Source organism: Hemicordylus capensis, chromosome 8 (assembly GCF_027244095.1).
Source record: "Hemicordylus capensis ecotype Gifberg chromosome 8, rHemCap1.1.pri, whole genome shotgun sequence".
NCBI classification, from domain to species: domain Eukaryota; kingdom Metazoa; phylum Chordata; class Lepidosauria; order Squamata; family Cordylidae; genus Hemicordylus; species Hemicordylus capensis.
In genome coordinates this window covers 17,568,378-17,593,161 of record NC_069664.1, presented here as the reverse complement: position 1 = coordinate 17,593,161, position 24,784 = coordinate 17,568,378, and the positions used below count along the sequence as shown (strand labels likewise).

General features: G+C 47.0%; 1 protein-coding gene across 1 annotated transcript in view; it reads right to left on the bottom strand.

Moving 5' to 3' along the window:
* Window positions 1-11,533: 11,533 nt before the first annotated feature.
* Window positions 11,534-24,784, bottom strand: part of NUDCD3 (NudC domain containing 3) — a 48,405-nt gene continuing 35,154 nt past the window's right edge. Inside the window, exons 5-6 of the mRNA XM_053269936.1 lie at window positions 14,008-14,196; window positions 11,534-11,712 (exon numbers count right to left, since the gene is read on the bottom strand). Of these exons, the coding sequence (XP_053125911.1) occupies window positions 11,602-11,712; window positions 14,008-14,196 (300 nt within the window). The 3' untranslated portion in view covers window positions 11,534-11,601. The remainder of the gene's footprint in view (window positions 11,713-14,007; window positions 14,197-24,784) is intronic.

Genomic DNA, 24,784 nt, shown 5'->3' with positions numbered 1-24,784 from the left:
CTTGAGCTGGGTAATCTAAGGGCAGCATCACTGGTTAGAGGTTATTCGTAGGTTAACCATTGCACATTAGCAGTATATATACTGCACCACCCATAAGCAGCAAATCTCTCACAGACATCACAGTGATGCCTGCAGACATGTGTTATTTACTAATCTGTCAACAAGTATTTTTAATGTAGCATATATGAAGCTGTCCTGGTATTTCCTCCTCGAAGAAAGTACCAGAAAACAAGATGATGGTAGTTAAGGAGCAAAAAGGAAATGGACCCACCCACCCTGATTCAGCAGCAGTTTGGTTTGCTGAAATGTTTGCTAGCTGAAACAGAGATTTAGGCTCTGAATTGGCACAAAATGCAGGAGATGGAGCAAGACTTAATTTATCTAGAAAATGGACTTTAATGCCTAAAATGCTGCAGATTTGTGGGAACTCTTTTAAAGTCAGGAAAGGGGCTTCATAGTGGAAAAAATATTCCCACGATCAAGGATGCTGACCTTTGCTGAGATCGTCGGATTTACAGGTCATACTTGCTCATATGAGAGCATTCCAGGCTATTTCCAACAGGGTCCTTGAGGGCAAAAAGTGTATTTGGTGAATCAACTCATAATGCCACCATTCCATTGGTCAGCTGTTCTGTTGCTCCACACAATGGCTTTCCATATATGGGAGATTTGGGGTGGGCCATAGCTCAGTCACAAGGCATCTGCTTTGCATGCAGAAGCTCCCAGGTTGGATCCCTGGCAGCATCTCGAGGTAGGACTGGAAGCAAATCCTGCCTGAAGCCTTGGAAAGCCACAGCCAGTCAGCCATTGTCGACAGTACTGAGCTAGATGGACGGCCAGAGGTCTGACTTGGTATAAGACAGCTTCCTAGGTTCCAGATCAAGATTACGACATGCCAGTCAGATTCCACAATAAAATGAAGAGCAAAGGAAAAGGTGGACCTTTTGGAAGTACTAATTTAATGGAGAAGGCCCAGCACATTTTGACCAAGTGTCTTCCTCGGGGCACTAAGTTAAAAGACAGAAAAATTCCAAATAGATATTATGCAACCCTGAAACAAATTAAGGCTATTCACACACATGTGCAAAACCGGGCAAAGGGAGTCCAGCCTGGTTTTGCATGCATGTGTGAACCTCCACAATCGTGCCCAATCACGGTGGCGAACCCTATGGAGCCTCCCTTGAAAATGAGTTTAAGGGAGCAAACACCCCCTTAACCCCCTTTTCCAGATGGTCTGTCAGCCAGCAGCAGCTAGCAGACTTGAGGAGGGGGTCCCTATTATAATGCAAGTGTGCAGTGTATTATTTGAGCTGGGGGGGGACACATCCCAGCACCCCAACCCTCGGAGCTGCCGGCAGGAGCCAGTGCTCGGCTGGGCGGGTGATCCGCCCATCCAGAGACATCGCGAAGATTGTCTGCAGGGAGATAAGCACTTTCGGGCTTCCTCCCTGCAGAAACAGATAGCCCTTTCTCACTGCACGTGAGAAAGGGCTCATAGCAAAACTCAAATAGTGTGTGTGTAATGTTACTGTCATATTATAATATTCCCAAACATGTCTCCCTTTGTAACTACTGATTGTTCTACATTTTGGAAAATGCCTTGTACTTTTTAACACATTGGTCCGATGGCCCTAAAGCTCTTTCGTTCCTGCACTGTTTACCTGCCGGGATGTTGTGCTTTGGAGATGTGTGGAGCGGTGTGAAATCAGTGATTGACATACAGAGCAAAAGGAAATTTTTTTGGCTCTCCATTACCCTTGAAAGTCTTCTGTGCCATCCGGAAATATGTCCCTGAGGGTTGTGCAGCCCTCAGGGTCATATGTTAGGGTGGCACAATGGGCTTCGTGGGGAAAGGGACGGCATTATATTAGCAAAGCTGGATATTAATTTTAGGTGATGCACTAGCTAGAGAGTCAGTAGAAACCAAACGGCTAGTATTGCCTTATGGAGGGTGTTTCACCCTCAAAAGTAACTTTTTAAATATGTGAAAACATCCTTAGCTACTGTCCTGTTCCTGCCCTCACTGTAGTCACTGTCCTGTTTTGGCATGGTCAAACATCAACTAATCTGATCTGATGTTTTTGCACAGATAACACTCAAAAATGTGATCCTTGGCTGCAATCTGAAATGCTGTATCATTCTGCAATCCCCATTCATTGGAGATGGGGCCATAACAGACATGTAGCGAGGTTGGTGGCCACAGCCCTAAGATAGGCCACCACCTGCCTTCACAGCTTCCTGCCGTGCACCGATGGCCACACCCCGTTCCACTGCCATCAGGTACATGGCAACACAGGGGGCGTGGCCAAGACTGGGGGAAACACACACACACACAGCCCTTTGGCTAGGTGCTTTGTTCACCAGCTGGCTGTTCTTCCTCTTCATTGTTCCAAATGAGCAGGCAAAGTGCTCGCTGCTAGCAGTGGGCAAGGGGCTGCACATCATGCTCCCACATGGAAAGCACATTGTTCACCCATTGGATGCGAGAGGCGTGCCCCAGCAGCTATGTTCCCTCTGCGATTCCCAGATGTTGTTGACTACAACTCCCAGAATCCTCAGCTGCCATGGCTTTTGCTTAGGGCTTCTGGGAGTTGTAGTCAACAACATCTGGGAATCCCTGTCAGAGGGGATGCTGCCCAGCAGCCCCCTGGACCCTGGCAACATTCCCCCCCCCCTTGCCTAGAGGTGGCCGTGCCTCACAGAGCAGCTGCTTTGCATGCAGAGGGCCCCAGGTTCAACTCCTGGCAGCATCTCCAGTTTGGGCTGGCGGGGTGGGGACGGGACTCTGGAGAGCCACAGACAGTCAGTGCAGTAGGCAATATTGAGCTGGAGGGCCTAATGGTCTGACTTGATATAAGGCAGATGCCTATGCTCAAGACGACAACAGTTCCCCTCCCATTCGGCTGCATGTGTAGGCCAGGCCTGTGTTCCATCACGGAGCAGAGAGGCAACACCCACTGCACGCCGCATGCCCACATCGGTACTACTGCCGAGTGGAATATGCATAGCAGAGGGCCTGCCTACTGTATGCTCGAGGTGGCAGGGCGGGCAGAATTATGACTTCAAGCAGCACGTTGATTGGAGGCAGGGAACCTTTGCATTTCACGCTGGGTTTTTAAGTCTGTTCAGACTCTTTTACTTGTTTGTGAGCTTTGTATCACACCACCCCAGCAGTAGTAAGTTTTGATTTTCAAAAGGCCTGGTTTTCAAGCTGTCATGAGACACAGCAAGAGAGTCCTGGAGGAGAGGATCATTTGCAGAAGTGACTTTCAAGCTTTTGTTGGGGGGGGGAGGAGCCATTCCTTCTTAAATCTTGCTTGAGGAGTGCTCCTTAAATACAATGGAAAGAACAGCTCTATCTGCATAGCCCTTGTTGATCAAGGAGGGAAAGTTGGGTGTATAGTATGCATAGTCTCCAATTCTTCCAAAAGGAAACCACAACGCAGAGTGTTTCTGGAATTTGCAAGGGATCTCCTGTCCAGCCATCGACCGGACCTAGAGCTGCTAAGCTTCAGTAGTTATTACATGTCAGGGATGGTGTCTATCATTAAGAAGAGCCCTCCCAGCACAGAGGAGAGCACAGGACTGTGTGGAGGTCAGCACAGTGGGAAATGGCTCTCCCTTTCAAGTCCCCCCCACAAGTGGTCCCTGCTTGAAAAATAGCGAAGAAGATCACTGCTGTATATGCTTTTAGACCATGCCCTAGGTCCTAATGAGGACTTGAGTTGGGGGACTGATCTGGATAACCCAGACTGACTTTGACCTGTTTTTTTTTAAATTGGCCAGAGTGCAAGGAAGGCAGCCACATAATGTGGCTGGAAGAGGAACCATAATTAGTTTGGATATACACAAAATGTGTTAGAAAATGTTCTTGGCTAGTTGTGTTATCTTTGCCAAATTAAACCTTTGGATTTATAAAAGCAGCTTCCTTATCCTCTACTGAGCTTCACCAGGGCTACCTGCTCTTCTCCAAGGGCCCTGAAGCGGGTGAAATTCTGAGCATTTAGAACTGTGGAGTCAGAGGTGGCCCAAGGAACTGCGGTGCCTAAAGCGAGGCTTCAAATGCTGCCTTGCTCCATGCCCCTGGTGGGGCCCAGCCCCCTTTCCAAATCATTCCTTGCAAGCTTTGAAAGTGGGGGGAGAGGGAAGGTTGGCAGCAGCCATCTCTGCTCTCCTCGTGCTTTTTGCAAGCTTTTCAAGGAGTCTATGGAGATGCACTCCTTGCTAAGCTTGCAGCGTTGAGGGGTCCTGAAAGGCTACTCTGATGGCAGTGGCAGGGGGCATCCTGCCACCCCATTACCACCAGTATAATCTGCCACCTGAGACAACAGCCTCACCTTGCCTCATGAAAGGGCCACCCCTGTGTGAAGTTGGAAAAGTTCAGAAGGCCACTGAAGACAGAGGAACACACCCCAGAAATGAGCCAGTACTGGAGGACTATTTACATCCTACTGTGAGGCAGGACCATACTTCCCATTGCTAGCCTCAAGCGCCTTCCCCAGTGCAACCCAGAACATAAACAAAGAGCAGGTGAACTAATAACTTTAAGCAGCTAGCAGTTCAGGAGGATTTATGCCAACAGTCTATCCACGCACTTCAAAGATCAGGTGAAGCAGATGTGAGGCCAAGAACAAAGACGGCAAGCTGTCTGGTACACCAGCATTGCCTCCTTGCTTTTGCCATTACATGGTGGTCTGCACTTGTTAGTGCTAATGACAATGGGGATACAAGGAAGCAACTGAGAAATGAGGCAATTGCAAAATGGGTTGGGGGGGGGCTTTTGCCCACGTAGTCTCTGCTTGAAAAATAGCAAAGAAGATCGCTGCTCTATGTGCTTTTATACCATGGCCTAGGACTTAATGAGGGCTTGAGTTGGGGGACTGATCTGTATCCTTTAGACAACCCTAGTCTAAGGGTTGTCATGGCTGTCTCCTGCTGCCAGAGCTCCTTGTTCAATGCCCACAGGTGGAATTGTTTAAATGGTGAGTTTTGTGCCACTATGTTCAATGAAGCTGTGAGGGAAATGCCAAGGAGAGAGTCCCATCAGCCCATGATCTTGGGCCTTGCCTGAGCAGCACAAGGAAGAGGGCAGAGGCGAGAGAGCTGCCGAATCCCTCGGAGCAGGAGAAGACACCCTTCAAGCCAGAGCAAACAGAGTCCCACAGCATCCCTGCCCACGACTGCCTGGTGCTGCTGTTGCCATGGGCACCGTGGGCGGTTGTGGGGGCTGCAAGTTGCTGACAGATATTTTTGTTCTAACTAACCAGAAAGGAACGATCACTTGGTTTCCAGGAGGGAACAGTGCAGCTGGGTAGAGCCAGACTAGAGGTGTAGGAACCTTGACAGGAGGAATGATCCACTCCCAGTCCCCCCCCCCCGCAAGCAGAGGAGAGAAATCTTCAAAATATACCATGTTTCGTCTTGGCCAAGGGGGCTTCTTTCTCCTACCCCACCTCCCCAAGAAGACGACCCCCCCATTGTGCTAATTTGCTCTCTGGGAGGGGCCTTAGCTTTCTTTTCCTTGAACGGTATTTACTAGGCATGCACAATGTTTCAGATCTGAATAGGCAAAGTTGAACAATGGAACACAGGAAGCTGCCTTATGCAGAGTCAGACCATTGGTCCATATAGCTCGGTATTGTCTACAGACTGACAGCAGGTTGCAGACAGGAACCTTCTCCAAGGTTGCAGACAGGAGTCTCTCTCAGCCCTATCGTGGAGATTCCAGGGAGGGAACCTTGAACCTTCTGCCTGTAGGCATGCAGATGCTCTTCCCAGAGCAGCCCATCCCCTGAGGGGAATATCTTACATGTCTCCCATTCAAATGTAAACCAGGGTAGACCCTACTTAGCAAAGGGGACAATGAATGCTTGCTACCACAAGACCAGTTCTCCTCCCTACAATTCATATGAACACTGCAGACAGCCCCATTGGCACTGTGTGGCGTTCGCAATTTGCACCTTGGTGCAGCACCTAGGTTCAGAGTGTCCCTTAAAGAGCGCAGATCCCTGCTGCATTTCTGCACCATCTTGGAAGGTGTGCAGGAAATGATGGGCCTTTCCAGAGCTTTCCCCATCAAGTTATTCAGCACCAAATAATTGCATACAGGCCTAGTATTTCCTCTGCCCCAGCGTTCTTGTCCTCATTCCACAAACATGCCTTTTTCAGCATTTGTCTCTAGAGAATGAACTAATTTTCTGATTTCCAATATAACACCTCGTTTAGCACCTTATGGAAAATCTTCCACATGTTCCTTCCCATCCGCAAAGGTTTGCTGAGAAGGCTCTACTTCATATCCCATCTTTCCAAGAGGCAAGGTCAATGAAGTCTCAAAAGCAGGGCCTTCTTGGTGGTTGGACAACCAGTTCACCTAGCCCAGGGGATTCTCAACGTTTGGTCCCCAGATGCTTTTGGACTGCAACTCCCTTAATCCCCAGCGGCTTATTTCATTAGCCACGGGTTGTCAGAGCTATTGTTGGGTTACAACTCTCATCGTCTCTATTGGCCACTGCACCGAGGGATGAATCAGGTGACAGTTCTAATCATCGTCACACATTTGTAGGAGTGTAGGAATGACCCAACATCTTTGGCCACCTGAGGCAAAGTGCCAAATACCCACCACTCTCTTCCATTTCCAGGGCTGAGAGAGAGTCCTGCCCAACCTTGGAGAAGCCACTGCCAGTCTGTGAAGACAATACTGAGCTAGATAGACCAATAGTCTGACTCAGTATATGGCAGGTTCCTATAGCCCCAGGAGGAGGATGAGACTGGAAATTTAGGAGTCTTTTTCTATTTTCTAAAGAATCTGGAGGGAAGGGGATCTAGTTAAAAAAAATAAGCATACCGAACTAAATGGCCAAAGACTAAAAAAACCCCCAACCTCACTAGGACAGAAGTATCTTTGAAATAACACTCCCTAGGGACCTGAAGCCTCTTGCAAGACTATTTGTCAATAGTCAACTGCACCTGGGTTAACCAAAGGCATTCTGCTGAATTACAGTAAAGTTAATAACCCAAGATCTTCATTTAACCCATAAGCTGCCAAACCACCTAACTTAAAAATCCAGCAGGCTTCTTTCTCAAGTAAGCTTCTCTTGAATGGAGATTGGCTGGATTCCCCAGAGGACAAATCTGACAACGTGTTTAGATCTCAGCCAATTTTCAACCAAAGTGGCCCCTATGTATATTACTTATACTAGATTATGTATATTACTTATACTATATTATATTCTATATTAACCAACCAGCAATCACCACAATTTTCTTCCTTATTCCATCTTTGGATTAGACAGGGCTGAGCAGAGAGCACACACACCAAGGATACTTGCCTTGCAAATATCAGTCGCTTCTCCCATAAGCCTCCTGGGTGGGAATTTACTTACAAAGCAGAATTGGGGTGAGTACTTAGTAAATGCTAGCGCAGTAATGAAGTGTTACCCCACACAAATTATGGAGAGGTTCCACTATATCAAAACACACACACACACACACACACACACACACACACGCAAACACATTTGCTTAGATAAAACTTATTTTTTTAATTGGGTGAGAGGGAGAGGGGGAGAGAGAGAGACTGAATGACTGTCACATTAAGAGCTGATGTTAGGAACAGAGAGTACTGGCCCCAGTTTGGCTCTGACATCACCAGCACTAGCTCTGCTTTCATGCACAGAACTACAGTTGCTAGATCTAGACAGCCAAAACGGAGAAGGAAGTGCTTTCAGCAACAGTTGGCGAGAAGACCATCCATTCTGGTGAATGTGGTGGGGGGACAGCCAGGGAGATGAAAATCAGCTGAGAGTGAACTCATAGACCAGGCTTAGACAGCTTACAACCTATAAAGCCAAATGCAGCCCAGTAGCCACAACCTGAAGACCACCAGTTGCTTGACAAGCTGCTCCCCTCCTTTGAGCAGTCCCTGGTTAGTGGTAGAACTGAAGGTGTATTGAGCCCGTGGTGAGCCACCATATGGAGCTGGCAGGCTCTACTTGGCTTGAAGAATCACAAAGGGTGCAGGCCCACTCTAGACAGACCTTCCTTAATGGCAAACGTGCCACTTTTGAACGAAGTGGGAACAGAAAGGAATCCTTGATCACCAGACGACACTGCTGGGTGCCTGATGGGAACATTTCTGTTAGAAAAGAATTATCTAAAGACTTCAGAGAATCACCTGCTACTCGGACTGAGAAAAGGTGACCCACAATGCTACTCTCCATAGATGCAAGGCTTAGCCTATTGATTCAGGACAACTTGAGCTGAAGAGTAGGCTTCAAAAACCGGCTGCATTCCCCCACCTTCTTTCTCCCCATTTCAAGAGCCAAGCTCAGCCCCCTAGTTCCAAGTGAGCAGAACCCACTTTTGTTTCTTGCTTGAAAAGAAGGCATTTTGTATTGTAAGAACAAGTAAACAGTTTGTAAATAAATAAGTGAAAAAAGGACCATGCCAACCTTTCCCGCAAAAATCACAATAGTTGCTGCCATTGAGGTTTCTGGGCAGATACATACTGAAGCTGGGCAGAGGCTGGGATCCTTAATTTCTGGAGTTGTGGAGGTGCGTTCCCCCCACCCCACCCCAAGAGAAGCCCTTCCATTTGGGCTGTGCTGTGAGAACTATCAAGAGAGTCTTTGTACTTCCAGACAGAGCACAGTCAAAGCCAACTGGAGCTGCAGGTGCTTCATTCAAGTCATCTGGACATCTATACATAGAGTCTCAAAATTTAGGGTCACCTTCAACAATGTAAGGCCAATGGCCTAGAATACAATGCAGTACAGAGCTGAAGGGCACGGAGGTCTTGCCAAGTCTCACTGAGCTCTTCCCAGAAAGCCAGATGCTTAGGAATCACCCTCAGAACTTCAGAGAGATTCTTGCCCAGTTCAGCAACTGTTAAGACCCCTCAAGTTAAAATAAACTTGAGAAGAAAATAATGGTAATGGGGCAGGCGGTGAGCCAAAAAAAAAAAAAAAGTAGGAATACTATACAAGGACTTCACCAAGAACCTCTCTCGTCCTCTCTCAGGATCAGATCACTCAAGAGCATTGATACCAAAGCAAAATGCAGAATCTGCTTCTAGCAGCAGCTGATGCCACCGGCTCCAGAAGCAAGCACAGGCCCTTCCCAAAAGGAGCCCTGTGTACTCCTTGTGTGGGACTGGAATGCCTGCCCCACCCACCGCACCACAGCTGAAAATGTGCCTGTTTCAGTTACTGCTTTTGTGGCAATGCAGCTGCTGCCCACTGGCATGGAATGTGCAAGCCCGCGCTTGAGAGAATGGCTGCTCCCTGCCAAAGTGAGAGCAGTTACCCATGTGCACCATCGATTTGCATGCCACCACACTTGTCGTCTTCTGAATGGGCCATTGAAATCCCAACACGTCCCAAATGTTGTCTTGCGGCCAGATCAGCTTCGTCTCTAGAATCAGAGCTGAGTAAAGCAAAGACAACATTGGCATTCAGGGAAGAAAAGAACTGTATGCCTCAAAAGGAAGTTGAGCTGTGCTGGGGGTGAGCTACTTCCCTCACTATGAAACTGAGCAGAGTAAACACCACACCAAACCAAAAGGCATAAAACCATCCTGATTTCAGCCATAGGCTAACCCCAAGCCTGGGTGCACTAGCACTCTACCTAGGCAGGAAATGATCCAAGTGATAGTTTTTTTAATTGGGCCAATATTTTCTGAAAGGCCAAGAAGTTGCCAAGTTGCACAGAATTCGTTTTGTGCAACCTAAATTCCTGCTATTTCAATCCAGCTGGTTCAATATTCCAAGCCCTTTTGGATCACGAGTGACTTTCTCTAGGGCCCACTTTTGCAAACCACCATATTCTGCTTTTCATATCCTTTAATGAAAAAAATCCTATTTTATTTTATTTTTAACTCCAGCAGGCAAGCAACTGAGTTACACCATGCTGGGGTGGGGGGAGGAGAAAAGAGTGCCAGCTATTCTCCTCTTCTTTGGATTTCTATGGCAGCCAGACACATGCCTATTAAATGTTGCACAGCTCTTTAAATCTTGATCTGTGCATGACCAAATTTCTTGCTCACTATAGATGCTTCAAAAAACTGAGTAGTTTTGCTTATTGGCAGGGGGAGGCTGTTCTTCAAACTCTACCCCCACCCCCAATTCATTTGCGATCATTTATGGCACTCAACGGGGCTCATCAGAACAGGGCCAACTACACAAGCTCTACTTGCCTGCTTTGCCACAGCAGGACCGCCTAAACAGCACTTCCCAAAATGCATTTGCCAGCTATCATGAGAGCAACGAGAAAACAAGGGCCACCACCTTGCAGAGAATACTCCATACAACAACATTAAGGGATGGAGTCAGGCAACTAGTCGGAGTAGTCAAGCCACCCTGGGGTGATGTTTGGCATTGTGATAATGCAGCAAGGTCAGAACTTGATCCCTCTTGGAAAACATGAAATTTGGGGTGGGGTGGGGGAGATGTTGAGCAACAGTCTCGGGGCATCTCAATATATGGTCACCGTGTCAGAAGGTTACCTCCTTGCCAGCTTCGTCATCTCAATCATTAACAGCAGCTGTTTGCCTGGATCCACACTCACTGTATGCATTTAAGGCTGAGGTTCTCAGCTGGGTCCCCAGGGGTGGTTGGGACTGCAACTCCCATCATCCCCAGCCAAAGGCAGGTGAGGATGGGTGTTCTAGCCCAACAACACCTGGGACCCAACTTTAAGAACCGATTTAAGAGGTGAGGTGGTGGGGAGCTCAGAAGCTTACCAGTAAGAGCATTTGGATAAATGGCGAACAAACTGAAGCTGATAATAGAAGACTGCAGATCTCCGAGCACCAGCTGGAGGAATCAGGACGGAGACCTCTGGTTTCCTACTCTGACCAATGGCTGAACTTCAGAAGGCCACGAGAAGAGTTATAGGAGAGATGTGGCTATCAAGTGCCACCCTCTTTCTGGCTCCTTTTCCAATACTTGTTTCAGCCTGCAACATCGTCTTCCCACTGCAGGGGCCTTGAGGACCAAACCTAACATTTTAGGTACTGCTGAATGACACTGATTGCAGACTGTCAGTGTTTAAAGAGGGCTGCCCTGCCCAGTGCCATTCAGAGATCAGGATGCCTAATGCTGGGACCAGGGACAGAACACAGCAAGGGGAAAGCTGCCATCATTTCACCAAACTGCATCTATTCCCCAAAAGGGGAGGGGGGGATACTGCTTCCTCGCCCCCCCCCCCCCCCCGCAACCAGCAGCAGCAAATGAATCCATTAACAAGAGAGAAGAGGAAATGCTACCAGCAGCCACCGGTTGCCGTGGCAACACAGTACGTAATGCTGCTTTCGCTAGGCTTCCCCCACATACATATTAAATGCACCAACCTGGCGCTGGAGGGAAGGACTCACCCACACTCGTATTTCAGCTCCCTCTTGCCCCCCACTCCCCAGAACCAAACCCACATGCTGGCCCTTTAAGTCTGTCACTGTTGCAAACAAGCCCAGATAACAATGCAGGGACAAAAGGGCCGCTTGGCATCACTGGCAGCAGGAGGAGGAGGAGGAGAAGTCTGGCAGTGGCACTGGTTTTATTCCACTGTCCCAAGAATGTAGGCGATCCCCCAGTTTCATGGCCATCATCAAAAGTGCACAGCCCCAGGAGAGATGCTGAACATGGAGGGATCAAACTTCTGGCCTCGAAATGGGGAGCCTTCAGCATCCCAGCCCTTCTTGAGCATCTCATGGACTTTCTGAAAGAAAGGACACAGACATGTTAAGTTTATGCAGATACACAGGAGCCCACCAACTGGATTACTTGACACCTCCATGCCCTTTCCCCTCTACACCAGGCAAACGTCTTCTGCCTAGCTGCCTTGTGAAAGCGGGGTGCCACCCGCCCCCCTTTAAACTCAGGCTCTCTTTGCAGTGGATGGTGGGGTTTCTAGTCATCTTCCCTCTCTGCTTTCCCAGCACTCCTCACATCAGGACAGCTTGGCAGAGGAACATTATCTCTTTAAGTGTGCTACTGACAGCAACTGAGAAGAGTACATCTTCAGATATGTAGAAGCAGCAAGTATCTCCAATATACCAAGGCAGGGAATTTGTGCACACAAACAAAATATGCAGAGATCTTCATGCTAAGTATTCATGAAATTCATTAAGATCATTCAAAACACGCATAATTGTATTGAACTGGAGTATTTGCTCTTTGTAGGAGACCTCTCCTCAGTTGCCATGCTTTGTCCTCAGTCTGAGTTCCTGCCTTTATAGCTGGGCTCGGAATGCCATGAATTATCATCCTCATAGAACAATAATTTCTCAGGGCTTCTTCAGAGAAACCATGGCCGTTTCAAAAGCTGGGCAATGTTTTTGCAGTTTAAAAAGCCATTTGGTACAGTCTTGCAGTTTCTACAATCATCTAATCTTAGAATATCTCCAAGGCTTAAAACGTAGCCCAATGACTTGGATTTTGATTTGATTAATGTGTTTATTAAAATAATGTATGTACTGTCTTCCAACCAGGACTCTGGAGGTAGCTAATATTAACACAATAAAGTAGAAATCACATACAGATCTCTCTCTCTCTCTCTCTCACACACACACACACACACACACACACACACACACACACACTTCAAATCAGCAGCACTACCACCACCACGAATAAGCCACCTAATGGCGCAGCGGGAAAATGACTTGACTAGCAAGCATGAGGTTGCTGGTTCGAATCCCCACTGCTATATTTCCCAGACTATTGGAAACACCTATATTGGGCAGCAGCAATATAGGAAGATACTGAAAGGCATCATCATCGCAAACTGTGTGGGAGGAGGCAATGGTAAACCCCTCCTGTATTTTACCAAAGACAACCACAGGGCTCTGTGGTCACCAGGAGTCGACACTGACTCGACAGCACACTTTACCTTTACCACCAAGAATAAAATCCAAGCACCATTAAAAGCCAGGGGGTGGGGTGGGGATAAATGCCATTTAAACACCATTAGGGAGGATTCTTGATGAATTCACAGGAGTAGAAAATTCTAAGCAAGGTCCCACAATTGAGATGGCTCTGCACCCACCTCAGGAAGAGGAGACACTGAGAAATTCTTAATGGTGAGGCAGTCACCTCTGGGACCAGCAGTAATTACTGATGTTACATCGATGAAGATCTTGCAGCATTTTGTTCTGAACATGTTCTAAGCCATCTTGAGCCCAACAGAACAGGTGGCATAGAAAATTATGCCCGTTTCACATCAGCTTGAATGTGCGGTGTGGATAAGGCCTTAGTCTTCAAAGCGCCAACAGCTGCTTGCTCTAGTTTCCTAAACTCACTATGCAAGGAAAAGGACCACGTATAGATGTACAGGGAGCTCCTTACCCCATATGTACCTCCCAGACAGCAAGGTCCAGCAATGAATCCCTGGTGTAGGCACTGCCTCTGTAGGGTCCTACATTGCCCTCAATTAATAGAGTTTTCTTGCTGCTGCCTTGCATTTCTGGAATTTGCTACCACTTGAGATTAACCAGATTTGAGAGCCTGGCTTGCCTAAATGGGCTGTTAGACTTCTATTTTTAAGCAGACTTTTAACCTCCAAGTGTGATGAAGTTTAGTTCGGTTTGTGCTATTTCACTCTGTTAAGATAATGCTGCCAATTTTGTTTCTATTTTTCCTTTGTATCTGTGAATGTACACTTCCTTGGTTTGAAATGTTTTAGAACTCATCAAGCTGAAAAGCTGGTCAATAAATCCTTAGCTACAAATGTATCTCCATACATCTAAAAAGCAGAATTTTAAGTTTACTTAAAATCCTTTTACAAGGAACAGTAATCCTTCTCTTGGAGGACCAAGGCATCCAGTCTAATCCTATCTGCGGTCCCTGAGAGAACAAATGAGTTCTTCCTATTATCCAGATGTTGAGAAGACTAGTAGTGCTCAACATGCAGAACACTCAACTGAGCAGCCAAGAACTGAACATCAGTAAACCAAACACCCCAGGCTAATGCCCATCCCTTGCCCAACAGGGCAGACGGTTCAAGGAAACATACCGTCTCGTGGCTTTGTGGCTTGCCCTGCAGCTTCTGGTGGTAGTCGAAAGTCAGCCTGTCCAGCACAGCATGCTCTTCTTCATCCACGGTGGCCATTGAACGCTCCTTGTTGATTTTATCAATGTCAATTTGTTCCTCTCCTTCTAAAATGGCACTCCACCAGTATTCGCCTACCTTACTTAGGTTAATCTGGGAACGAGACAGAAGCAGAATTAGCCAGACTTGGCCTGGAGGAAGGGTGTTCTTGGAGACATGCAAGCTCTTAAAGGAACAGAAGAAATGTGTAGCCAGGATTCCTACTTCTGTAGGAATGTATTTGGCAGTAGCTGCACTGTTCAATGTCTGCGGAATACTGAAATTTCCATCCAAATTCTATTTCTCCACCAGCATTTCCCACATTAGGTGAAAGTATCCAAGCTCCCTCTTCCATTCTGCCTCTCAGATGGATGTAGGGAGAAAATGGATGGGAAAGACTGAGCAATGGGAGCTGGGTGGGCAAAGCGGTCCTGCATGGTAGCTGTGGGGGGAGACAGGGAACAGTTAAGGGGAGGGGCACAGTGGGAGGCAAAGACATGTACAGATGCCTGCTGTGCATCATATAGATTTTTGGCATGTGCATGTTTAATGAAGAAATTAAACATAATTAAACTAGGTTTTAAAAATTATTGAAAGCCTGCAACTTTCAATAATTAAATTTAAAAAGTGAATTTGGAAGCATTTCAAACCAACTTTATTTTAGTCTTCTTCAGAACATGAAATTTCCGACATTTCAATAAGGAAACGGAAGCAATAACTTCAGTATTGCAATCCTTACCCACTGTGCACTACAAGAACCAAGTTACACTTGTCAGACACATTTGCTAGTTTCCCCAAGACGCTGCCTACTGATCTCCCAACTTCGACAAGCCATTCCTGTTCCAAAAGTTGACTTGACACTTTCCTCTCTTTCCATTCCCAACATGGACCTTCCATCCTCAAGTCAAATCTGCCCCGAGGCTCAGCTGGGAAATAAACAGACTGACAGAGCTTAGCATCCACTTTTCTCATTGGCAATGGCCTGGAGAGGAGATTCCATGATCATCCAAGCCCAGTCTTACAAATGGAAGAGTCCCGCCGACGGCCAACTCCTATTCTTTAGTTATGTGCAGCACAACCCTCTATACATTGTAGGGCTGTAGCAAGATCCACTGTATTCAATGGGCCTTATTCATAGGCAATTATTAGACCACTCTTGGAAGAGGCCTGCATTGGATCCCTCAGAATTGGGCAATCATAGGCCTGTCTCCAACCTCCCATGGTTGGGCAAGGTGATTAAGAGGGTGGTGGTGTCTCAGATCCAGGCTGTTTTGGAGGAAGCAGATTATCTGGACCCATTTCAAACTGGCTTTTGGGTGGGCTCTGGGGTTGAGATGGCTTTGGTTGGCCTGTGGGATGATCTCCAATTAGGAATTGACAGGGGGAGTGTGACTCTGTTGATCCTTTTGGATCTCTCGGCAGCTTTTGATACCATTGACCATGGTATCCTTCTGGGGTGCCTGAAGGAGTTGGGCGTGGGAAGCACAGCTTTGCAGTGGTTCCGCTCCTACCTCTTGGGTAGGTTCCAGATGGTGTCACTTGGAGACTGTTGCTCTCCAAAACAAGAGCTCTGGTATGGAGTCCTGCAAGGCTCCATACTGTCTCCAATGCGATTTAACATCTACATGAAGCCGCTGGGAGAGACCATCAGGGGATTTGATGCAAGGTGTTATTAGTATGCTGATGACACCCAAATCTATTTCTCCATGTCAACTTCATCAGGAAATGGCCCAGCTTCCCGAAACACCTGCTGGAGGTGGTAATGGGCTGGATGAGGGAGAACAAACCGAGGCTGAATCCAAGCAAGATGGAGGTACTCACTGTGGGAGGTCAAGACTTAGGATGTGGTTTAGATCTGCCAGTTCTAGATGGGGTTGCACTCCCTTGGAAAGAGCAGGTACATAGTCTGGAAGTACTTCTGGACCTAAACCTTTCCCTGATTTCTGAGGCTGAGGCAGTGGCCAGGAGTGCTTTTTATCAGCTTTGGCTGATTCTCCAGCTATGTCCATTTCTGGAGATAAATGACCTTAAAACAGTGGTACATATGCTGGTAACATCCAGACTCGACTAGGAACATAAGAAGCTGCCATATACTGAGTCAGACCATTGGTCTATCTAGCTCAGTATTGTCTTCACAGACTGGCAGCGGCTTCTCCAAAGTTGCAGGCAGGAGTCTCTCTCTCTCTCAGCCCTATCTTGGAGAAGCCAGGGAGGGAACTTGGAACCTAGATGCTCTTCCCAGAGTGGCTCCATCCCCTGAGGGAAATATCTTACAGTGCTTACACTTCTAGTCTCCCATTCATATGCAACCAGGGTAGACCCTGCTTAGCTAAGGAGATAAGTCATGCTTGCTACCACAAGACCAGCTCTCCTCTCTGCAATGCTACTGCAATGCGCTCTACATCGGGCTGCCTTTATTTGTAGTTCGGAAACTGCAGTTAGTATAGAATGCAGCAGCCAGGCTGGTCTCTGGGGTTGCCCGAAGAGATCATATTACACCCATTTAAAAAGAGTTACACTGGCTGCCAATAAGTTTCCGGGTGAAATACAAAGTGCTGGTTATTACCTATAAAGTCCTAAACGGCTTGGGTCCAAGGTATTTAAGAGAACGCCTTCTTCTTCATCAACCCCACCACCACTGTTCCCTCAAAGGCATGCATACATGCGCATGCTCACAAGTTTTCTGATGTCCGCTCAGTTCATTTTAGATCCCGCTCAGGTTGAATCAGGAAGGCCCCACTCTGAATGCATGTGCGCACACAGTGCCTTGATACTGCTGCCCAGAACAAAACTCATTCCGCACAGAGATGAAAAGAATTAGAGGGACCACTGCCCACTGCCTGTTAAGATCATCTGGGGAAGTCCAGTTATGGTTGCCACCAGTCCGGTTGGTGGCAACTCGAAACCGGGCCTTTTCTAGAGTTCCCCCAGGACTCTGGAACATGCTTCCTAACAAAATTAGAGTTTACTCTTCTCTGAATGTTTTTAAGATGGACCTAAAAACATACCTGTGTAGTCTGGCTTTAAGTTTATAGTTTTAAAGCTTCGGTTTTAGAGTTTTTATTGTATTTTAAATTGTTTTAATTATGTTAATGTTTTAATCGGTTTTATATTGTGAACTGCACCTTTTGTATGGGGTGGTATATAAATGTGCTTACTTACTAAATAAACAAACAAACAAACAACATGTAGAGCTGCAGCCCTAGAAGAGAGCATCACCACCAATGGCTGGGCATGAGGATCATTATCTGAACTTCACATCTCATTCTCACCACACTTTACAGCAGACCACTGGGCTCATGGCACAGAACTCAAGAGATGACACGCATCACACATACAAGGAAGGCCATTTGGAAGACCATTTTTGTCACAACAGCAGAGACTGCTGTCCTCGTATGCCAGCCAAGGGGATCCATTATACATTTGGTCGCACTGTACCAAGCTGTTGCGCTGAAGGAAAACTTCTGGGGGCAATTTCAGTACCTTGAGTCAGGTGTGCCAAGGCCCCACCCCATTTGTATGGCAGCCTGGGCAACTGTGAGGTTGGGCGGGTGACACCATCCGCTCAGCTCAGCTGGCCGGCGGGCTTCTCTCGCGCTTCCAACACAACGCACACCGAATCATAAGCGCAGGGCACTTAAAGCATCTTGCGGGGACAGCTTAGTGTTTCTGCTGTACACAGCACAATGGCAAGCACACTATTCGAATAGGCAGAGCAGATCTTAACTCCCAGATAATAATCAAGCACGCAAATAAAATACTATGATTGGCTCTCAGTGACATCATTCCTAGTCCAGTAAAGCCTAGAAATTCAAGGGCCTGATTAGTTTGCATGGATAACATATATTCATAAGCCACGGTGGCAGGAGGCCAAGCACTTCAGCTATTAATGAACTACGAACGGGCACAGTCACTTGGCCCTTGGCTTCGATCGGTAACATTATCCTCCTTGTGTCAGGACCACCTAAAAAGGGTGTTAGCAGACAGCCCGCCCCCCGCCCAACTTCTTGGGAAACGCTGGCCTTCTACAGAAAGCAATGCAAATAGCTCACAGACCTGGTGCCAAGAGGAAAATGGGCTCTGCTTGGGTCAAACAGCACTGTTGTGCAAACGCTGCACCAGTGCAAAAACTGCCTAGGAGGAGGAAACACACCTCTACTAAGCTTTATTAAGAGCAGAACTGGTTCTTAATGAAGCCAGAGTTCCGGACATAGCAAAAGGATCTTTAAAGAGTAGCTGAGGCTGCAGACCCTTTAAACCAGGCCTGCTCAACTTAGGCCCGCCCCAGCTGTTTTTGGACTACAACTCCCATAATCCCCAGCTACAGTGGCCAATAGCCAGGGATTATGGGAGTTGTAGGCCAACATCTGCGGGTGGGCCGAAGTGGAGCAGCCCTGCTTAAACCATCAAAGCACCCCGAAATGCAATCAAAATAAAGCCCCATGTCAGTTGTGTGGATCTGGAAAAAAGAGAGCCCTTTTGCTCGCACTCCCTCTGGACAGCCAGTGCTACAAGCACAACCACCTCAAGTTTAGTCCCTTGAACCACTTTGAAACCAAAAGTTCTCCTGCTTCTGGGGCTGTCCTCGCAGACGACAGAACCTTATAAAAGGTCCTGCTCCCCAGAGGTTCCTGGGACGTGTCTTTGCCGTTGCCATTGTGGGAGTCTGGGGGGCACAAGCTGCCTGCTACTGCCCCATAGCCTACCTGGCCAAATACCCACTGAGGCAGCTCACACAGTCAAAAACTGGGTGGGACAAGTGCCCTACCCAAGTTTGGGAGCTGTGCACGCTCCCAGTTTCCGGCTACGTGGGAGCAAACAACTTGGTAGGAGGAGGGAGACGTGACGGTGTGGGAGGCAGGAGTTGGGGAGAATGGCGCCATCCTACCCAACTTTCACACCCAGCTTTTGACCAAAGTAGGAAGAAAAGCTGTCCTAGCCAGCTCCTGCCCCCCCCAGTCACTCCCCCCCCGACCTAGTTGTGTGCTCACACACAACAAACACTTGTCCGACCCAGTTTGGGTTGTGTGAACTGCCTTACTGTGTGCTCAGACCCTTTCCCTCCCAGCTGAATCACTGGACTGCCGAGTCCAAGTTGGAACACTGGACGGCAGGGTCCAGAATCACTGAGCGGAGGGGAGACATCTGGCTTTAATGTTCCCTGCTTGATGCAACTTGCACTGGACCACCCTGGACACTCTTGGAAGCCAGAGCCTTTGGGTCACTCGCTCTGCAGGGTGCCACAGAACTCTCTCTGCGCCTGACTGCCTGAGAGCCCCTCGGGGGCCTGAGCAGAACTCGAGAGACCTTAAGGTCCGGTCATTCTTTATGTGGGCTAGCCGTGGGCTGACCCCTGTGCCTGACTGCCCGAGAACCCCAGTGCTTCCCTTTGCGAGCTGTGGGTGCACCGTGCCACAGACCTTGGTGCCACACAATGGGGGCACCTCATTGCCTCTCCTTGCCTTTGCTTTTGGCAACACGGTTGCAAAGATCCCCCAAATCTGCTGGTGGGAAGTGATCCCTTTTAGCATCGTGACGAAACAGCAGATACAGAGAGTGATGTGCACGGAACGGCACCTCCGCGGTCCGGCACTGGGGAGGGGGAGGGTGTACTTACCCCTCCCGCCGCTTTCCCCCCTCCAGCGCTCCCAGTTTTTAAGGCATTTGGGGCGGCAGGTTACCTCCCTGCCACCCCTTCCCCTGTTCTTCAGCTAAAAGCTTCAAAAGGCGGGCTGCACACGCGTCACGATGATTGCCAGCTGCACCCGGCAGCGCGGAGGGTCGGGGGCTGGGAAGTATTGCCCCACCCTGCCCCCTAAGACTCCCATAATGTACCACGCAAGTGTACATTATGAAGGGAGAAGGGGGCGCGCATGGTGTGTTTAAGGAACTTCTTGATCAAGAAATTAAGGCGAACTCCGTTTGTGCACACCAGTGGAGTAGGAAGCACAAGCTAAGAAGAGGCGCTTCAGTACTGCAATTTCACATTTCAGTAACCCAGAGTGAAGGCCTACCTATACTCCAAGTTTCATTTCATGTACACAAGAGTGGGAGGGAATGAGGCTGAAACGAGTGACACTTTTAGCTGCCACCCCTACTTGGTCTGTGTGCACCGATAAATGCAAGAATCTGTTCCACAAGAAGAAAGTCATTTCGGAAGAACAGTCTGGCAACACTGCGTCCTTGGGAGGCTGCCTCAGAGATGGCAAGGAGTCACAGATTCCATATGCTGCAAGACTAAGGTGAGGAAATACAGAGGCGAGGAAATATATTCGCAGCACTAACACAACTGATTTATTAACACACACACGCTAAACATGTGGGAGAGCCAAGACTGTGGCAATGCGCCCACATGACCATGGGACCTAGAAAGAAGCAGCAGCATGAGTGAGAGGATCTAGCTGGAGAAGAATGATGATCAAAGGAGGGTTATTTGCCTTGGAAAGAGAAGCTGCAAGGTCAAGAGAGAGGAGGAGTTATTTACTTACTTCAGAGGGGTCCAATAACTCAAGATAAAATAAGACTATTATCAATTTTCTCCAAGGTATTTCTGGTTTTTTACCAGCAAAAATGTGGATTGCCCTTAGGAGCATCATTACTACTACTACAGACATTTATATGCTGCTTTTCAACATTAGATGCTGAATACAAGTGTGAAGAAGTTGGCAACACTATTTTTTATTAGTCTGCCAGGACTGTAATGCTTTTATATAGAATTATGGTGAAACTGCATTTAGAAGACTATGTACAGTTCTGGTAACTATCTCAGAAAGGATATTATAGAGCTGGAAAAGGTAGAGAAAAGGGCATCTAAGAAGATCACCTTCTTCAAAGCACCTTCCCTACAAGCAACACAGACTTGGCGCTTTAGCCCCAATTTAGAATGTGAGGGTGGCTACTGGCTTGAATGGCAATTAGTCACAATGGCTGCATGGAGTCTTCATCTTCAGAAAAAAGGGTGCCACTGAATACTGGTTGCTGGGGGTTGGGGGGCAGCTCATTGTCTTCATGCCCTGCTTGAAGACCTCCTGGAGGCATCTGGCTGGCTATCGTGAGAAAGAATGCTGGCCAAATGGATCTTTGGGCCGATCTAGCAGGGATGTTCTTATTAGACCCACAAGTCTTTCAATCCAAGGGTTTTTCTTCAGCATGCTTGCTTGCCAAACCACCTTCAAACTGAGGCTTACAATCCTGATTTGGAGGGGGCTATAGCTCAGTGGCAGAGCATCTGTTTTGCATGCAGAAGGTCCCAGGTTCAATCCCCAGCATCTCCAAGAAGGGATGGGAAAGACTCTAGCTGGAAATCTTGGAGAGCCGCTGCCTGTCCGTGTAGACCAGGGCTTCTCAACCTTGGGTCCCCAGAAGTTATTGGACTTCGACTTCCATAATCCCCAACCAAAGGCCACTGGGGACCCAATGTTGAGAATCCCTGGTGCAGATAATTACTGAGCTAGATGGACCAAGAGTCTGACTCTCTAAGACAACTTCCCATGTTCTAGGAACTAAAGTTTGCACTAAAGAAGAACCAACTGAAGCTGAGCATGAAAAGGGAAGACAGTGAGAGATCACGAGTCCCAAGTTACATGCGAACAAGCCCAACAAAAACTGCCAAGCAGCATGAGTCTTTCTGCTTTCTTGATTACATAGTTCTGAAGTTCTGAAATAATCTGGATACCAAGCTTACCTTTCAGCAGCTTTCCCCTCAATTCATATCCTTCTATAAATACTAAGAACTTACATAATGTTTTATTCAGAAATGCTGCCCATAATCATCCTGTCAAATCATTATTCTAGGAGCAAATATGTAGTGCACAGGATGGATTCTTTAGATTATTTCCAAAGAATGACAGCAAAGTGACACCTCATGCATGAATTTCAAAAATAGATTAAAATTCCTTTTAAACATTTTTCCTAAATCAGTTTCTCTTCATCCAGATATCATAGTGAAACATTCAAATATCCTAAGCTTTCATATAAAGTTTGCTTTTTGGAGGTTCTGCCTTGTGTGCACCAGCGGGCATGTATATAATATGCTGTAAATAAATACATGGATGCACAGGGGAGCTTTTCCTATCGACTCTACACCGGACTACAGCAAAACCAAGCAGCTTGTTATGGAGAGCTTTTGTGCCCAACACCCAGCACAGGTTTCTAAAAACAGTTCCTGTGAATCTATTTTCATCTCACTCTTTGACCCACTAACTAGTGTAATAGAGAAGGGTCACCCACAAAATATTACACACAGGACCAGGAGTTTGGAGGAGAAGTATCTTGTGCTCTCTTGGCCTCCGTTTTTGAAGAATGGGACTGCTTTAAGCAAAACTACAGAAGTGCAGCTGCCTCTTGATGTATCTCTCAGTTTGTATTGCTTCCTTTCTCACTAACAGGATTTTCATTGTGTCAGAAAATGGTACTGAGAGTACTTTTGGGATTTAAAATAATGCTCTTGACACCTCTGCCAGTTAGGCCTGGATATCTGTTGCTCTTGGGAGCCTGAACTCTAAACTGATGGTGAAGCCAGTAAGAGAGCAGCTTTGAAAACAGGGATGGAGAGGGGTTTTCCCTGCTCCTTCTCATCATTTAGTCACTTAGCCATTCTATTTACGCAAGTCTTAAAACCAACACAGTTAATAAGCAAATCCAATTCAAGTCAGGTGTTAATGCAGTCCTAGTATCCAAAGCCCACTCATGAGGATGGAATCTAGTATTTGGTCTAGAACCGGCATCGTGAATTTCAGCTTTCATTAAACACACACCCAAGTTCACAGCCTCATGACAGGAGAGAAAAAACTTGGGAGTGTGCACTGTCTAGTTAAGACTCAAGATAGACCAAGATTAAGAGAGAGTTCCCAGCTGCTAATTCACTAGGAAATGGCAAATCTCTTCAGTCACCAGTCAACCAAAGGGCAAGTCATAGACCTGTAGGAGGCGGTATTTAGGGAAGAAAGAGGTAAGTATTTCTTACCTATAAAGTCTTATCAATATACAATTTATGAATCAAATTAAAGGGAGCATGACATAAGATAGGCCTGCTAACAGGCAAGAATTGCAAAGATAAGCAAAATCAGTTTTACTGACAGTAAGAAAGAGACAGTATGTAGCTCTAAGATGGACAGTGGTATGTATGAATGAGACAGAAAGGAGGTAAGAAAGATTGCAGTCACCTCTAAATAGATCTAGCTCCAGAAACAGGACTAGTGTCTGGAATAAGATGAGGTAATGAAGATGGTACCATCAGTTCTGAGGGTCAGCAAGAATAAAGCTGTTCATGAGAAAAAACATAGGGAGTCAGCAAATTGGCACAGAGCTGACTGAGACAGAATTCAGCAAATTGGGGTAGGACATAGAAAACACAGGCATTTTATTTGCATTCATGATTTGAAGACTGATATTTTTTGATGCGATTTGACTAGCTGCTTGTTCTTGGAAAGATTCCTTGAGTCTGAAATATGATCCATATTGATAACAATATTCTGACACTTCTTTGAAATTTGTTCTGAATAAAGACTAAAATGCTTTCAGAAGTTCTCTCCTTCCCTCAGTGGTGAGAACCTACCGGAAGGAGTGGTGGGAACTGAGCCTCCTATTCTACAAAGCCCAGCTGGGACGACCATTTTATCCTCTTTCACACCAATCCATCAAGAAGATGGTGACCCACTAAGCCAATCTCAGGGCTGGATCAAAGAGCAGCCGACTCAGCATAGAAGAACAAAGGCAAAACACGGAGTGATATCAAGGAGCTGAGAGATCCTGGTCTTCCAGAGGTCCTGTAACTCTCAGACCGACCACAGCCATCATTCCCGAAGGAACCAGCATGCATTACTCATCAATTTTAAACCACATAGACATGGCCCTTAGGGTGCTCTCCATTAGGGATGTGCAGAACCAGTTCTATCATGAATCAGATCACCACGAACCGGTCTGGTCTAGTTTGCGTTGTTCAACTGCAAACTACTTATTCGTAGAACCAAAAGGCCTAGTCAATCGGTTCGACTGAAATGGTTCACATACCTGCAGTTCATTCTGAATTCAATTCAAATCCAGACCGAATAGTGCCAACAGTTCATGCACACCCCTACTCTCCATTACAAACATGTTGCCACTACCTTGCATCATGGCATACATTCCAGAAGATTTTAGCCGCACAGTGATGGTTTCCACATCACTATTAAAAGTCATCTCCATACATCTGCAAAGATTTCACTACACTTTCCATTTTCAGTCCTCATAGCACTCAGACAAGTAGGGAGTCATCATTTGAAACCAACATCTTGGTTCTCCACTGTCAGTCCAGAGGTATCATTTGCAATTAAATGCATGGCCTGACACATGCTCAGTGGCAGAGCACAACCTGACCAACACACTACAAGAATGCCTGAATAGCTACCAAGAATAAATGGATGACATCACTGGAACACCAGAGGGTCTCTTGCCAATGCATTGCTGCAAGCTAAATATAGCTATATGAAAGCCGCACCCCCATCAACTAATCCAGCAGTACTTTGTTGAAATCCTCTCACCTCATTTAGACCGAGGTTCACTGGCCCTGACTGACCAGTGTTGCGTACCCAGATCTGAAAAGGAGCATGGGCCAGTTTGGACAATCCTTATCCCACTGCATCAGGCTAGCAGAGGAAGTGTGTATACCTACCATGTGAGCACATGTCCGACACTCCTCCCAGCATGCAGTGACACTATTAGC